Source organism: Bipolaris victoriae (assembly GCF_000527765.1).
Source record: "Bipolaris victoriae FI3 unplaced genomic scaffold scaffold_37, whole genome shotgun sequence".
Lineage (NCBI taxonomy): Eukaryota > Fungi > Ascomycota > Dothideomycetes > Pleosporales > Pleosporaceae > Bipolaris > Bipolaris victoriae.
In genome coordinates this window covers 477-16,140 of record NW_014575355.1, presented here as the reverse complement: position 1 = coordinate 16,140, position 15,664 = coordinate 477, and the positions used below count along the sequence as shown (strand labels likewise).

At 49.7% G+C, this 15,664-nt stretch overlaps 6 protein-coding genes across 6 annotated transcripts; 4 read left to right on the top strand and 2 right to left on the bottom strand.

Moving 5' to 3' along the window:
* Positions 1 to 194: 194 nt before the first annotated feature.
* Positions 195 to 5,573, top strand: COCVIDRAFT_37267 (hypothetical protein; the record flags this gene model as incomplete). The annotated part of the gene is made up of 2 exons (XM_014701672.1): positions 195 to 3,482; positions 3,531 to 5,573. The coding sequence occupies 2 exons, from the start codon at positions 195 to 197 to the stop codon at positions 5,571 to 5,573; spliced, it is 5,331 nt and encodes a 1,776-aa protein (XP_014557158.1).
* A 179-nt stretch (positions 5,574 to 5,752) lies between these two features.
* Positions 5,753 to 6,706, top strand: COCVIDRAFT_97836 (hypothetical protein; the record flags this gene model as incomplete). The annotated part of the gene is made up of 1 exon (XM_014701671.1): positions 5,753 to 6,706. The coding sequence occupies one exon, from the start codon at positions 5,753 to 5,755 to the stop codon at positions 6,704 to 6,706; it is 954 nt and encodes a 317-aa protein (XP_014557157.1).
* A 994-nt stretch (positions 6,707 to 7,700) lies between these two features.
* COCVIDRAFT_37266 (hypothetical protein) lies at positions 7,701 to 9,749 on the top strand (the record flags this gene model as incomplete). The annotated part of the gene is made up of 2 exons (XM_014701670.1): positions 7,701 to 8,013; positions 8,062 to 9,749. The coding sequence occupies 2 exons, from the start codon at positions 7,701 to 7,703 to the stop codon at positions 9,747 to 9,749; spliced, it is 2,001 nt and encodes a 666-aa protein (XP_014557156.1).
* Positions 9,750 to 9,970: 221 nt separating this feature from the next.
* On the bottom strand, positions 9,971 to 11,125 carry COCVIDRAFT_97816 (hypothetical protein; the record flags this gene model as incomplete). The annotated part of the gene is made up of 1 exon (XM_014701669.1): positions 9,971 to 11,125. The coding sequence occupies one exon, from the start codon at positions 11,123 to 11,125 to the stop codon at positions 9,971 to 9,973; it is 1,155 nt and encodes a 384-aa protein (XP_014557155.1).
* A 516-nt stretch (positions 11,126 to 11,641) lies between these two features.
* COCVIDRAFT_97971 (hypothetical protein) lies at positions 11,642 to 12,938 on the top strand (the record flags this gene model as incomplete). Its single annotated transcript, XM_014701668.1, has 2 exons — positions 11,642 to 12,049; positions 12,138 to 12,938. The coding sequence occupies 2 exons, from the start codon at positions 11,642 to 11,644 to the stop codon at positions 12,936 to 12,938; spliced, it is 1,209 nt and encodes a 402-aa protein (XP_014557154.1).
* A 548-nt stretch (positions 12,939 to 13,486) lies between these two features.
* Positions 13,487 to 14,179, bottom strand: COCVIDRAFT_37263 (hypothetical protein; the record flags this gene model as incomplete). The annotated part of the gene is made up of 2 exons (XM_014701667.1): positions 13,487 to 14,065; positions 14,114 to 14,179. 2 exons carry the CDS (start codon positions 14,177 to 14,179, stop codon positions 13,487 to 13,489), a joined length of 645 nt encoding a protein of 214 aa, XP_014557153.1.
* Positions 14,180 to 15,664: the final 1,485 nt, after the last annotated feature.

Genomic DNA, 15,664 nt, shown 5'->3' with positions numbered 1-15,664 from the left:
CGCGTCCCGCCTAGACGCGTCGCCAACACCAGCCTTTGCATCTCGAACCGGGGCCAGTCGATCCCTCCCGACACGACCACTTGCTCTATACTTTTCATCGCGCGCACGGGGACGGCCATGTGAATGCGGTCTCGGTTTCTTTTTTGCTTTCTCTCTCTCTGTCTCTCTCGTTGCCAGTTGTTTCCAGCATAGCCATGGTCTTGTCCAAATTCGATGCCCTTTCTGTTCGCCCGCCAACACCACCCAAAGACCAGGAAGACACTGGCGTCGACGAGACGCTGCAGTTTCTCGAGGATCCCTTTGGAGAGCAGCCTGTCGCGCCCAGGGTCAAAGTCGTAAAGGCGCCAAACACGCCAGAAAAGTCGCCTTCATCCGACATCGACGTCCCCTCGAGCGCGGCCAGCGCGAGGAAGAGAGTCAACTTTGAATTGCAGACATGCGGCAACATCACCAACAAAGCCCTCGCACACTCCTGGACCCCCACACGTAGCTCGCCGCTCCGCCCACTGCCCCAAACCCGCCTCACCAAGCCGCTCAAGTCAATCCTCAAGCCCTCCGACGGCACCCCTACGCCTCCACCCGCAGACGACGCGGTTGCCGCACACAAGTTCAAGTCCTTCGCCGAGATGCTCGAGTCTATTGTGAAGCTGCTTGCTTCATCAGAGCGGTCGTCGCGCCTGGATGCATACAAGTCGCTGGAGAGGACTATGCAGGCTTACGACAAGATTCCAGATGAACAGGCTCTCAAGCAAAAGATGTCCCTGCTGACCCAATTCATTCGCCGCGACTCTCAGGCTCCTAGTATGACTGGCACAGGACTGGACTCGCAACTAGTTGGACAAGCAATGAAGCTGCTCATGGCTCTGTTCCGCATCCCGGACCTCCTATCCACCATGGACGACGACTTTTGCACCTTTATCATTGAGCGCATCATTCGCATGGCTAGTGATAACAGTATACCCAAGACTGTCGTCAACGTCCACCTTGCTGTTCTCATGCAGCAAAACTTCCGGCCCAAGATTGTGACTGTAACCCGTGTTGAGAAAGCTTTGGACGCGCTCGACACCATCCATGAACGTGTTTCCGGAAATGCTGTACAAGCCTACAGAATACGCATATATCGAAAGTTTATCCAGCAACGACCAGATGTTATGATCAAATATACTGAGAGATGGTTTACATTCACACTCAAAGCTCTGGTGTCAACTTCAAAAGATATCAGCCAGAGTGCTCTCGATACTACTGTGACGGCCGCAAAATCCATTGGCCACGACCGGAACGTCGCCAGATCCGTACTGGCTGTGCTTAACCGTACCAAAAGCGATGGCGGGACTATCGCGGGCGTCTTTACAAAAGAGTTGGGTCGGATGCTGGATGGAGATCACGCTGTATCGGTGCCTCAAATCTGGGCTGCAGTCACAGGTCTACTGAAGGACTCATTGAACGGCGACATGTTTACCGCAATGAAGGAATGGCTCGAAGTTTTTCAATCTTGCGTCTCTTCTGAAAAGGAACAGGTCAGGATTCACTCAAACGTGGCTTTCTGCTTCCTCCTCTATTCTGTCAATCTAGGACCAAATACAACCGAGGCGTGGTCAAAGATGTTCCTGAGCATTGCACTACATGCGCTGCAACGGAGCACATCCGCCAAGAAGCCTGAACGAGCTCCAATCTCGTCTGGCTACTTCACACTGTTATACTACGGGCTTCGCCCCACAGTTTCTTTTGCACAGCTTGACCGATATTGGAATGAATTCGTGGCTTCTGTGTGGAATCCATTGATTCATTCAGCCCCAGGCCAACATGCCCTCCCTGCATGTCGGTTAGTGTCTGCTCTGTTAGGTGGCTCCCGGAAACCATGGAATGAATGTCGAGCACTGGATCTCAGGCCACAGTATATGATCCAACGTGGTGAGCTGCCTCTAGTTGATCCAAGATGGGTTCGGAAATCAATCGCCCGGGTACTTCGATTTGTTGAAACTTTGTTGGATGCCACTCTCTTGACCGAAACCAAAGACCCCGAGGACGAGCCCGTCAAGGCAATGTGGCTCTCACTCATCAGCTCACTGGTCGAAGCAAGTAGCAAGGAGATTATGGCTTCTACGGAGACGAAAGATGCTATGGCGCAGATTATCAATTTGTTGCGCCGAATCTGGGATCGACACACTGCAAAGTTGGCGGTACCGCAGAAAAAGGAGGATATATGGGCAGATAAGTTCTGCTTCCTGATAGAGACTGTTATCCAGAAGATGGGACCTTTCCAGTTTGCGGACAAGAGCCTTAGTCGCAACGACAAGAACGAATTCGAGGTCGCATCAACACCATCCCACAGGTCACGAAGTCACAGTACGCGTACATCGCCACTTCTCTATCTGATTGACCTGTTGGTTACTCAATCAGAAGGCAAACTTGCTGATCCTGTTCGACTCCGTGTCATGGAAGTCATCATTAAGCCTTGTTTTGCAGCTCAGAATACTCGACTAGGGAAGTTGGAGCTTTTGCGGGACTGCGCTGCAACTGTTGGTGGTTCACTCAAGGGTGCCGTGTCGTCAAGTTTTTGGGCTCAAATCACCAGCTTGTTGAATGCAACACTGAAAGAGTCCGTAGTCGCATCCAACGAACGTGTCCTTGGTCCGCTTGGGAAGGAGTACGACACTGTTGTTGAAGTCCTGGGCTTGGGAGCCGACTCATTGATGAACAAACCTTGTGGGTATGAGGTGTTGTCAACCCTTATCGACACGGCCCGACGAGAAGCTGGAGAGGGCGCACTCATCCTAGGCGTCATCGAAAAAGTATCCGAATTTGTGGTGAAGCGCGTACCCGAAGAAGAACAGTCTTCTTGCCTCCCATATGCGAGCATATTGCTCCGCAATCTTCCTAAGCAGATGAGTCGCAAACTACTAGATCAGGGCCGACAAAACCTGTGGCCTTCAAATCAATTCACTGGACGTAATGCAGATTTCGATCCCTACGTTCATCTATATGGAGCCGTTGCCGCCGTCAGCACGGCTGCATACCGGGATCTCGACAGAGACGATGTTGAGTCAAGGAAGGACTTCCTATCTGCTCTAGCCATGTCAATCCAGCACTGCCCAACCTCTCAACTTGCCGTGTATCTCCGCAAGACGCAAGTCTGGATTACAGTTTGGATTGAAGACCCTGAAGAAAAGATGCAGAGCAGAGACGAACCGCTGAAGAATCTTCACCGTGAGGTTGTCAGAATGTGGCAAGAAGTGAGCAAGGCTATTGAGAGGTTACCAAGGAAGGATAGCCAGACTTTGCTCCACCTGGAAACCTTGATCACTGCAGGCTTTGTTAGTAGGCGACGAAGTATCGTCAACATCTCCATCGAGACCTGGAACAGCACTTTTGGAAAAGAGGATAGTCTACAATATCCTGCTAATCTTGAACAAGCTTTGCGTCGTCTGCGTGGCAGTGTGGATCTTTCGTTGCCCTCATTGGAAGTTCGAAAGGAGGATGCCGTAGGTGCCCATCTGATGTTCAACGTACTCCAGCTAACCTCGGAACAGACACATCAGCCTTCATTCTATGAGTCTGACACCAGCACTGACGATATCAAACGACTGTTCAAGAGTCCCCGGGTGAAGGACTCACCTTTCAAAATCTCAAAATCAACACGAAGGTCAGCGTCAAGATCTCCAGCAGTTCCAAAGTCAGCGTCGAGAAGGACGCCTGCAAGGGGCACACCCAAAGCTCGTCTGCGACATGATAACTCGCAGATCCAGTTCGAACCCATCGTTTCATCGCCGTCAAATCCATTTGACCAAGAGTCTCAACTATTGACCGAGCACCAAAAGGAGATGATTGATCGTCAGAGACACTCGACTGGCTTATTCGCGAACATCAGTGCTCTCTCACCTCGACCGGACGAAGTGCCCTTGCCTATGGAGATTGACTCAGATGCCTTGACTGCAGATGATTTGCCAGACCACAGTGTTCAAGCCACTCCACTGAAGACTCTTGCAGCGATGGGACCGATGGACGCCTATCTCGGATACTCGCCTACCCCACATACCCGCAAGAGCATTCAAAATGTCGTCAGTGAGGATACAGATGTAGCGACACCCACTGCCGTAAGGAGCATTCGGTACGCTGCGGATGACGAACCAAGGTCTTCACCGCCTGACTTCCGTAAAACAACACAGTTGGAGGTCGACACAAACAATAGTGCTGTTCTCGTTGGATCCAGTTTCGAATACCGACAGCCAGAGAGTACCTTTTCTACCTCTTTCGACGAAGGAACCACCATTGACGAGGAAGCTTTACTTGAAGCCGTGGCCCATCACGAAAATCCGCAAGCAAACGCAGGTCTCGCTTCGGACAGTATAATGTCTGAGTATCCTAGCTCAACCATAGACCTTGAACTGACTGCTCAAATCGACGCTGACATGCAAGCACACGATGAGCCTGCGACAGATGGAACAGAGGTACCAGCGTCCGAGTCCCAGAATGACTTTGTAGACGCTGCCTCCCATCAGCAGCTGTCTATCAGAGATGGTGACCGAGTCGGCAGTTATGCTGAGGTGGAAAACACACAAACGCCTACTCGCGCTTCCACCCGGCGTACTTCACGTAAAAGTTCCCAAGCCGAAACAACCAGCACAAATAAAGTGGACGACTCTTTTGCTGCACCTTCTTCACAAGACACACCCAACTCGCTCCGCCGCTCTACCAGGCACTCTTCTGGTATTCCTCCTCTCCCTCCAAGCACAAAGAAACCCCGACATCCCCCTGGAAGGAAAGAGAGCAAAGCACAGAAGGCCCCAGCAGAAGCTCAAGACGAAAAGTTGCAAAAGCAGGATTCAGTGGAGCCCAACGGTACAAGTATGCTCGACAACATTGTTGTGGCCGCTTCTCCAACACCCAAGAAGACGCGCGGAAGGAAACGCAAGTCGATGAGCAGCAACGCCATGTCTGATGCCGACTTAGCATCTCCTCAAAGCAATCGCAAAATGAACCTGCGCCGATCGCACTCGACTCTGAACCAGGTCGAAAACTCACAGGACATGGCGGTAGTCGAGACACCAGCACCCAAGCGAGCAAGGCGGAATGACCATCAAGATGTCAGTGAAGCCAAGGAGGAGATACCATCCAGCCAGACGAAACGTTTGAGCCACATCCAAGTCTCGCCACGCCCGCAGTCACGCTCTTCCAATCAGACCTCACCGACGGCCGATCACTCTATCGAGGCATCCATGGACCACTCCGCCGCCGACACTACCGTAGCTACAATCCAGCCACAGCCCTCATTCCCACTTGAACCCGAAACATCACGCCATCTCACACGCTCCTCTTCGCAGCAAGCTGCCCAACTTAAGACCCCTTCGCGCTCTTTTGCCGAACGTGTCATCCTCACCCCACGCAGCATCATCAACCAGCTCAAGAGCCTCAAAGACTACATCTTTAGCACCCCGCAGCTTGTCTTTAGCAGGGAGGAAGAGAGGGAAGTTAGCGATGCGGTGTTTCACATCCAGAGGGGCGTGTTCACCGCGGGGTTGAAGGCAGGTGGGGAGTTGGAGTATGAATCATCTGAGCGGCAGTTAGAACAGTGATGACAAATACTTAAAGAAGAAAAAAGTGACGACCAGGATTTGAGAAAAGTTCAGTGATTTGACAAGTGTATCGAAGAGAATTGGGATAAAAAAAGACTCTGATGTTTGGTTGGCGTTGTCCATGGAAGTGGACAAATATTTGATATGAGTAGTAGGAATACCATTGTAATGTTGAATATATGAATCGAAATGATGCTTGTAGTGTGCCGGTGCACAGTGTTATCTTCTACTTCCACAGAGCTTGCACTGTGCTGTCTTATTCTAGCCCGAGAGACAACGGATTCCTTTCAGTCCCAGGTAATACTTTGTCTAGAGATTCTACTAAACAGGAGCAATTGGAATCCGTTAAGCTTATTTTAGATGGTATAAGATGGCGGTTTCAGATGCAGGAGCGCTTTATACTGGTGTGGCATGAGATGGTTAAACATAGGTTTTTATCGATGGAGTGCATCATGAGGATCAATCTTCGCAGCGCCATGAGCTCAGATATACTCCGCGCTCTTAATAGCGTAATCCAACGTTTCGAGTACATGCAGGACTTGATTAACGGTCCTAGGGGCAGGAGCGAACGCATTCCTAAAGGTTCTCTGCGAGGTTATTTCGAACACCCAACGCATTGGCTTACCACACTTATCGCACGCTGTGGCACAAACAATATTGCGAAAGCTGTTGACTGGTTGGAGACATCGCAGTACTTTGGACCTATGTTGGGAAAAGACCCGCTTGGCCGTGTTAAAGAGGTCGACTATGTCGACTACGTTTATGGTATTGCGAAGCTCTTTGGCTTGGAAGATAACCCGCTTGACGATGTTGACGACGTTGATGGTATTAACGACATTGATGTTATTGAGGTGAAGGGGCCGGATGAGAGCAAATACATCAACTGTCCAAAGGGCGAATTCAGTACACTCACCAATCATCGAATTGGCTTTATCCTTTCCCATGGACAGAATATCCGTGCTTGGGCTATTCTGACAGCCAAGAGGTACGAAGATGTCTTGAACTCTTATGTGGATATGGGTGGAGCTGGTTGGAAGATGAATCCGCAATTCGCTGCCATTCTGCAAGAATTCAGTCAGTCAGTACCTAGCGAGTACGAGACTGTTCTGGAGACTAAGAGAGAAGGCATGTGAAAGCTGTACATGCAAGGGGCACCTTGATCGAACAATTTAGCGACCGGTGAAGCCACTTATAGATATAGATAGTAAACCTCTCTTAAATATAAGGTTTCTGTTAAAGTCTTTATTCTTGATACCCGATCACGGCAGGTTAGAGTGTGGCCTGCCATTCTTTTCCGAGAAAAATATTTTGATAAGCTTTACGCCAAACAGATAGTTAACTTAAGCCATAAGGTTTATGTTAAAGTGAATTGCCGCGATATGCAGGTAAGATTCGCTAGTGTCCATGTTGTGTAGTTGACTGGGCTTCCTCTCGAAATCGATGAGTAGATGCGAGCAATACTTGGAATCATGTCGTGGGCGACTGGGTGAGAACTCCAAATGATCCTCAAATACAATAACCATTCGCCGGACGGGTATAGCGGTTTCTAGCTACGCTTGGTTATACCATGAATGCAGGAACTAGACTGATGATTTTAAAGTTGCATGCTAACATGTCTAGCGCCACGTCTATGGACTTGGCGCTGCTAGGATGTTGTTGGTATACTAGATAGGCCTGCAACTTTAGCAAGAACCACTACTGTTACAGCCTTGGATGCTGCCACCATTATGACCTCCATAATATCCTTCTGCACCACGAACACGGACTTATAAGCGGGCAATGTTATTGGCTCTGTGAGCACTACATTCTACTATTCGCCTACTACTAGTAAGTTTCTAAGCAGCACAATCAAGGCCTAGGCAGACGCTAACTATAGTAGTAGTCCTACTCACGAACGACAAGAAGCTCCACTATACCTCGCGGCCGTTATACCCTTTCGTTGTGACCTCGATATCGTCGACCATAGCCTATGCGACGCTTTTTAAAGCGCTCTGGTGTTCATATATTCTGCACATACGTCGCCGTGGTTCTAAGAGACGGGCGCTTACTAGTAGCGGACGAACTGTGTATCGCGGAGAGAGTGTCTCGAAGATACCAAGTACAGCTCTTATTGCGCATTCCTTCAATATGCCGCAGCCATCGTGCAAGACATTCCAAAAGATTTCAGGGGACTTTTTCTCAACCAGATACGACAATGATTATAGCCATCTTATCACTCTGACTTCCGTCGCTCAAGCAAGACATTGTGCATCGTGGGGATGTCCCTTCTGCACCATTCTTATGGCCAACGCTGACCTGTCGTACTATCCAGAAGAGTTCTTGTACACCCAAGACATGAACTTGAGAAGAGCAATGGTTGACCCCGAACAGGCTTTTAAGCTCTTTATCGGCAACGACGATGTTTCACATACATTCTTCTATCGCGTACCGCCTGAATGGAGTGAGTCTCAGATTTACGAGAGCACAACTAGTTACGACCCGCTAATAGAGATAGAACTTCCACTTGCTGAGTTGGATAGGCCTTGGGATGAATTGACGCTCATGCGAACTTGGCTGTCTAATTGCGTGACCAAACACCCCAAGTGCAAGCAGATTGCTAGTAAAGGATCTCCGAAACGTCTCCTCGATGTTAGAGCCTTTTCGAATTCGAACGACATTAGACTAGTAGACTGGCAAAGTGTTCCGACCACAGCGAGATACGTCACCCTTAGCCATTGTTGGGGCCCAGTCAACCACCGCCCAATCTGCACAAGCAAAGCCACCTTAAGTGACAGAATGCTGCGTATCCAGTTCAAAGATCTCTCGGTGACGTTTCAGGATGCTGTTAAGATCTGTCGGGATCTGGACCAGAGATACCTTTGGATAGATTCTTTATGCATTATTCAAGACGATAAAGATGATTGGTCACAGGAAGCAGCCGCTATGGCTTCTATTTATGGTGGATCATATGTCACTCTGGCTGCACTCAGCTCTGCAGACAGTACTCAGGGCTGCAGGACCAGAACAAGGGGTCCAGAAATGCCAAAGCTATCGCGATACCAAGACTTTAATTTCGGTTCTCAACGCATCAGAATTCTAGAAGACTCGCCAGTTTACTGGGATGAGGAACACGAGGGTTGTGGATCCAATCCGTTACGCACTAGAGCGTGGACACTACAAGAAAGAGACCTCTCATTGAGGTGTATCAACTTTGGTCAGGGCCAACTGCTTTGGCAATGCCGTACTATGAAGGGTTCATCGGAGCTTCCGTGGCACGAGATGACACGGCAACACGATGATTTCGTCCGCTTACCGCTAATGCTCCATCAAGAAGAAGACTTCACCTCTGATGGTCCAGCCTTTCAACGTCATCACTGGTTCAAATTAGTTGAAGATTACTCTTTAAGGAATCTAACGAAGGAAACCGATAAACTACCTGCTTTAGCAGGCCTGGCCTCAAGATTCTCCGAGGAACAAAATCCTGGAAAGTATCTCACCGGCATCTGGTCAAATCACCTACCATCAGCACTTCTTTGGAGAACCGTGCCAGCCTACAGCCGTGACCGAAACCAGCGTGTTAGCCAATTCACCGCTTTTTTGCCTCATCGTCCACAGATGTACAGAGCACCAGGTTGGTCATGGGCTTCCATCGATGGAGAGATCAGCTATGAGTGTCAAAGAATCGACCCCTGCTATGACGTACGCGGTTCCTTCGACAGCGGTTACGGGAACTTCGAGATTACGGATTCTTACGACCAATTAGCAACAGCGCTTAATAGTTTTGGTACCCCTTCGGATGCCGCACTACGAATGCGCGGCAACATTACTGAACTCCAAGTTGGCACGCAGCTGATCGAGGATATCTCTGGAGAAATTCGACGACTTATTTCGGCAGATGGCATCACAATTGGAGCATTTTATCCAGATATAGTTGATGACTTTCGATTTGTGCGATCTGTATATGTCTTGAGCATTCGCTCTGAGCCATATTATTCTTCTGTTCCAATGCCTTACCATCCATATGAAAAACATGTTTCTCCATATAGCCAGGAAAGCTGGAAAGATCTCAACCTAAGAATGGGGCTCGCTTTGCTGCGAGCAGCGTCAGGTGAGATATACCGACGTGTTGGTTTAGTGCGCTGGTTGAAAAAAGAGGTATTTGATGGCACGCTAGTTGCAGACCTGAGTATTATCTGAGGTGAAAAATGTTCAGTAGTTATAATCACATTTGAGTATACATAGAATAAAGCAGTAAATAAACAGGTCTTTCAAGAACGAATAAGTGCAGGAGGATAGCCATTAATTCAAAACAAACCGCTCTATGTAATCAGGTGCCGTAACTTTCAAAATTATGTATATATAGTAGGGCTCTCAAGTACAGCACTCGACTCGCAAAAGATCAAAAAAGAAATATCTTCCTAGAAACTGTCCATGGTATCTGGAGGCATCGAGTCATCCAGGTCTCTCGTCCCAAAAGCTCGTTTAGCGAAATCGTCCTGTTTCGGTGCACTACCCTTCCTCTTCCGCGAGCCTCCGCTATCAGAAGCGATATGCATTCTTGCCCATTTCCTGACTCTTGTAAACGCTTCCTGAATTGGCGCTGGGAGTTTACCAGGCTGTGTCGCTGAAATACCATTACTTTTCATCAAGACATGAATATCTGTCCGAGCGCGTGCAATTGCCGGGTTCAAAGACTGGCCAAAGACTGTGTCGCGGAATGATGTGAGAGCAACGTTTGTCAACAGAATGATATCGCCAACCTTGGTAGCTTGTAGGGCGTCAAGAAGCAACTTCTGAAAACGTGTACGCTCGTTTTTTGAGTCTAGGTTCGGACGCATCCAGAAGGCGATTTTGAAACCGGAGAAAGAGTCGTCTGCTACTATGATTTCCCAGAGATCCATCTTGTAACCGCCTTTGCGGACAAAGACTTCGCGCTTCTCTGGGTTTGAAGTTACGACGCAGATGAAGTTTGGGGTTGGTGTCTGAGGGTATATTGCTCGTAGTTGCTGTGCGCTAGGGAGCGAGGCAAGTGGCGTTATACTCAGCTTGAGTGGGACATGAATTGTGGTGTATTGATCAGCCTTGTTGGGACTACTATAATCCGACGTGGTGGTTTCGAAAGATGTGGAAAGGAATGAGGAGGAGTTGATAGTAGAGTCAGGCCCCTCCCCCGGAGCCACCTGAGATGACAATAGTGTGTCGTGGAAGACGAGCGAATGCTCAATCAAGCCATCAGTATGGAATGTTGGGTCGTTAAAACTGACAGTGGCATCAAGCGCCGTTGTGTCTTCTTGTGCAAATGATTGAAACCGAACTACTTCAGGAAGCGATACATCTGCCATATGGCTTCCCAACATAGACCCAGGGAGGTAAGGGTGCTGCCATTCTGATTGGAGTCGCGCATCCTTCTTCGCAAGGCAGCGCCACTTCATCGCAGGCGTAGAATCTACAGGCGGCGTCTCGCATCTTGCAGGAACACTGAAACCATTGCACTTATCAGCAGGTAACAGACAGCCGTCGCTGAAATCCAGATGTTCACGCCTAGGCGCGCCGTTGAGCATCTTCAGTTTCATCTCGCGAATCGGGAGCTTCTACACCCCGACACACGCGATAAAGCAATAAAGCGGTAAGGCGGGACTTGTATCATTGGTGTGACACCGGCAACTAGACATAGGCTTTTCTCAAATTGTTGGGGTAATGTGGAGCCGAGAGAGAAGGGGTGGCTCAAAAGACTCGGAGAAGAGGCGATGTCCGAGTGAGCGAGCTGTCTTGCTCCGAGGTGTGGTGGTCTCTGCTTCGTCTGCTGACTCGCCCAACAACCTAGTACCGTGCCCAAAGTCCGATTGACCGAGCCAGGCAGCGAAACATAAAAAGGCTGGCCGCCATAAGAACGGAATAGAAAACAAGAGGATCCGTAAGCAATTGCCTTGATTCCGTGGTTTGTAAAACAAGGCATAAGACTTACTCCGGCCTTCATCCACCCCCACTCGTCACTCATAACGCCGGGGTTTACTCGAAGCCGGGGTGAGTGTGCCCACATCCCGGGGTTCTTGGCGATCTAATCTACAAATCTGATATAAATGTCTCAAATGGCACCCTCAAAACCCCCCCACCGCCCGATCAACGCATACAGGGTCCCTGCCATGCTACGAAATCTCTCCTACAAGCTGGGCTCAGCGCTGTCGTCGTCGTCCGAAGTCTCCGTCAGCAAGGACAGCGACGAGTTTACCAAAGTCAAGAAGACGGAGGATTTGTTCCCGACTACCAACCCGGCGATTGATGGCGACGACTGTTTGCATGACTGTGCCAGTTGCAGCGTCAAGTATCCTCGCAAATTCGAAATCGATGAGACTGAGGAGTTGTTCGGTCATGTGAAGGGGTTCAACACGCATTTGCTTGTTGCAACGGGGAAGACAGACTGGGTGCGCGATGTCGCCGACGAAAAAGGCAGTATCATGGAGGCCGTCGACAGAGGAACCGTAAAGCCCAGCAACGGCGTAAGTTTTCCCAATGCCCAAAGAGAGATATCCCAGAAACCATGAAAAGAAAACCCGCGCATGCAAGTCCCCTAACTTCCCCCCTCAGAAACTCATGCTATCCGCCTCCAACATCCCCATCCCAGACCACTCAGACCACAGCTCCATGGTCCTACTCCTCCCCTCCTGGCAATTCATAGACAACGTAACACCCGCAAACGTCCCCGACCTCATCACGCGCTTCGTCAACCCAGGCCCAACAAACAGCACGCCGTTGCGCCCGCACACCGCTGCGCTACCTTCCTCCACATCCCCGGATGAGTCTTCTTCCGGATCCCCATCCACACCCGAACCCGCCGCGATACCACCGTCGCTCCCAGACACAACGCCACAACTCAAAGCGCGGCCATGTCCGCACAAATACCTTATTCTGATGTGCAGCCAGAAAACAAGAGATGCGCGCTGCGGACAGTCTGCGCCATTGCTGCGTAAGGAGTTTGAGCGGTTACTTAGGCCCATGGGGTTGTACCGTGATTTACACGATGAGCGACCGGGGGGTGTAGGGATATATTTTATCAGTCACGTTGGTGGCCACAAGTTCTCGGCGAATGTGATGATTTATCGGCATTCGTCGGTTGTGTCGCGGGCAAGTCATGCGAATGGCACGGAGAAGCAACTTGCGGATTTGAAACTGGAGGATGAAGAGGGCAGGGAGGTTGTGTTGGATGCGAATAAGGAGCAGGAGGCAGAGGGGAGGGGGGAGGCTGCGCAGTGTATATGGCTTGCGCGTGTGAAGCCAGAGGATTGTGAGAATATCATCAAGTATACGGTGTTGCAGGGTAAGGTTGTGAAGCCGGAGAGGCAGCTACGGGGTGGCTTCGACAGATGCAAACAGCTGGCTAGCTGGTAGTTGGCTGTTAAGCCATATGTTTGGGGTTCTCTGGGAGTTCCTTCGTAAAGTAAATGACGCAATACCCCACTGCTGATAGCAGTTCATACATATACTAGATCATCTATTCACAGCATACATGGCGCGTAGGATAGACTAGAATTCAACAGTCTCATTGATGCAATGCATACAACTGCCAAATGTGAGAATATCGATAAGTAACCACAGCACTCTGTTTCGCTCTCGTATTCGACTTGAAATGTTTGGCAGTCTGTCCATGACATGGCAAGATGTAAGTATGCTTGGTTGCTCGCCAACATGACAAAAGCTCAAAAGGGTATGAGGTAATCTACTCTCCGAATCGACGTTGTGGGGGTATCTTCCGGGTAAAACAAAACACAGCAGCGACAGGCTGTAACCGCCGATTGGATCTCAAGTGTGACTGATCGTACTGGCGACGCGAAGAAGAAAGGCCAGGGGAGTTGTATGCATAGTATGAAACCAAAAAAGTCTCTGCGACGGCCCTGAACCGGTGGCAGCAAGACAGGCGTCTCGACATGGCCGTCTCATCAGCCCGCAGCTTCCTTGACTTTTCCACCAGTTGTAGGCGCTTCATCGATAAATTGTGGTGGTGCGGTCTCGTCCAGCATAAAGTTGGGTACACCGGAGGATTCTCCAATACCCTCAAAGTCGACTTCGTCGCCCAAGGCTTCCAACTCGGCATCCAGTTCCGACTCGTCCACATCCTCTGGTACATCGTAGCTGCGGCTTATAGCGTCTTGTATATCGTTTCCCATGTCCATGAGGTCTGCCATTTCGTCTTGAAGTTTGTCAATCTGATCAATGTTGATCTTGCCGTACTGCTTCCTCAGTTCCTTGGTCGTCGTCTTCATGGCGTCGATGGTGGTCATGTTATTCTTTAGATTATCTTGCATCATGCCGGCTTGTTCCATGTTCCATGACTGCGCTTGCAGTTGGTCGCGTTGCGCTTCATACTGTTTCCGCTGCTGCAGGACTTTGAGGGCTTTCTGCTTGATGGCCGTCTTGCCGGGTCCGTCTCGCATTTTGGCGAGCTTCTGCTGATAGGTGCTTAGTTCGGCATTCAGTTTGGCGAGCTTGACATCGATGCTTTCTATCCGTGTGTCGACCTGACATTGTTAGTACGTGGCGAATGCATGGAAATGCGCCTGTCGTACATTGGATATGGCGCTGCTAAGCGTTGGTTTGGGCGCGTTGCTCTTTGCTCCGAACAACCGGTTCATGGTGATGTGATCCCTGAGGTGATTGGGGCAGAGAAGCTAGAGTCTTGGGTTATTGTGCATGTAATTGCGAAGACAAAGGCACATGCATATGAGAGGCACTGGCAAGTGGGGAGGAGCGCAGGCAGACGGCGAATGATGGTTGTAGGGATCCGGGCACGCCAGCCAACCAACAGAGCGCCAAGAACTATATAGGCCTAGCCAAAATAGGACAGGCTATCCATTCAACCACCTTATGAATTGATCTGAAAACATAATTAACAAAGATATCATTTTCTCCTCAATGATCTGAAATCATTCCACTGCAATGTCTTATTTACTACCCTAACCCGAATAGGATTGATTCTTGTTATATATAGTCCTCCCATGATGGTGGCTTCCTTGTGTAGCGATACGCTTACTCTTCATGCATCGGATTTGACCTTCTCTTCACTTAGCTTTTACGGAGGCACACGGCCCTTGTTGTTCGGCATGCTATCGGGTGCAAGGCCGCGAATCCACGCACACAGCGACTCGATATCCCATATGAGGTAAGCGCTAGAGTTCTTCGGAAGATGTATACTTGGGTGTGTTGGCCCAGTAAGCCGGTGCCTCAAACGCTATCTGGATCACCTCAAGGCAGGAATCTCATTGAGTGTTCTTGGCTTGTCACGATACTTGAGAATAGCTGTGGGTCTTGTAAGTACTCAACAGTAAAGTCCTTGTTTTTCCAGTGAGGGTTGAATTTCACAAGGACGATGATTCGAAGATTTGAGAAACATGGAATGTTAATGTCTTTGTACTCGTCTCTGTGCATGATGAGAAATGCGTGTGGTGCGCGCTAGGCTTTATTGTTTGAGCGGGCTTACGTGATGTTATAGATGCCTTAACTCTATCACAGTACTGTTATATGGTTAGAATATGACTATTTTCAGGGCTCAGGGGCGGAGTTTGTTTCTCGTAGTTCTGGATCAGAGTGATGCTGTATCACGTGACTGGACCCTGTGCATACATATGACTGCTTCGTCCGATGCGATTGAGATGCATATGTATCCAGGGAGAGGCTTTGCACACAGGCGCTAGGTTATTTCCATCAATCAGTAAGTGAATTAGGACACGGCGACATGGGCATGAGGCGCTCTTGGGAGTCGAGTCCAAAGTCGTCTCTAAGCGCCGGCCGTTCCCGCAAACGTCATCGCAGGTCACGTGGACTGCTACCGAGAGCGGCATCACGAGTGCCGGTCATGGCGACGGGATTTGGGTTGGCAGGTGATGGCGCAGATTTTGATGCCTAAGTGTTTTACTTCTCAGCCCAAGGGAGGACCGGCGCGTGTTCTACTAGGCAACTTCTCAAGGTGGTAGAGAAGGGCGCGTTCACATCGTACGCAGGCAAAGTGGTTGTTTCTCTTGTGGGCTACATGGCGTACTAGAGCAAAGGCTTTGAGCATGGAGGCTACTAGCGTAACGGATGGTAATGGACAAATCTGCAGTTGCGTCATGACCAGGGCC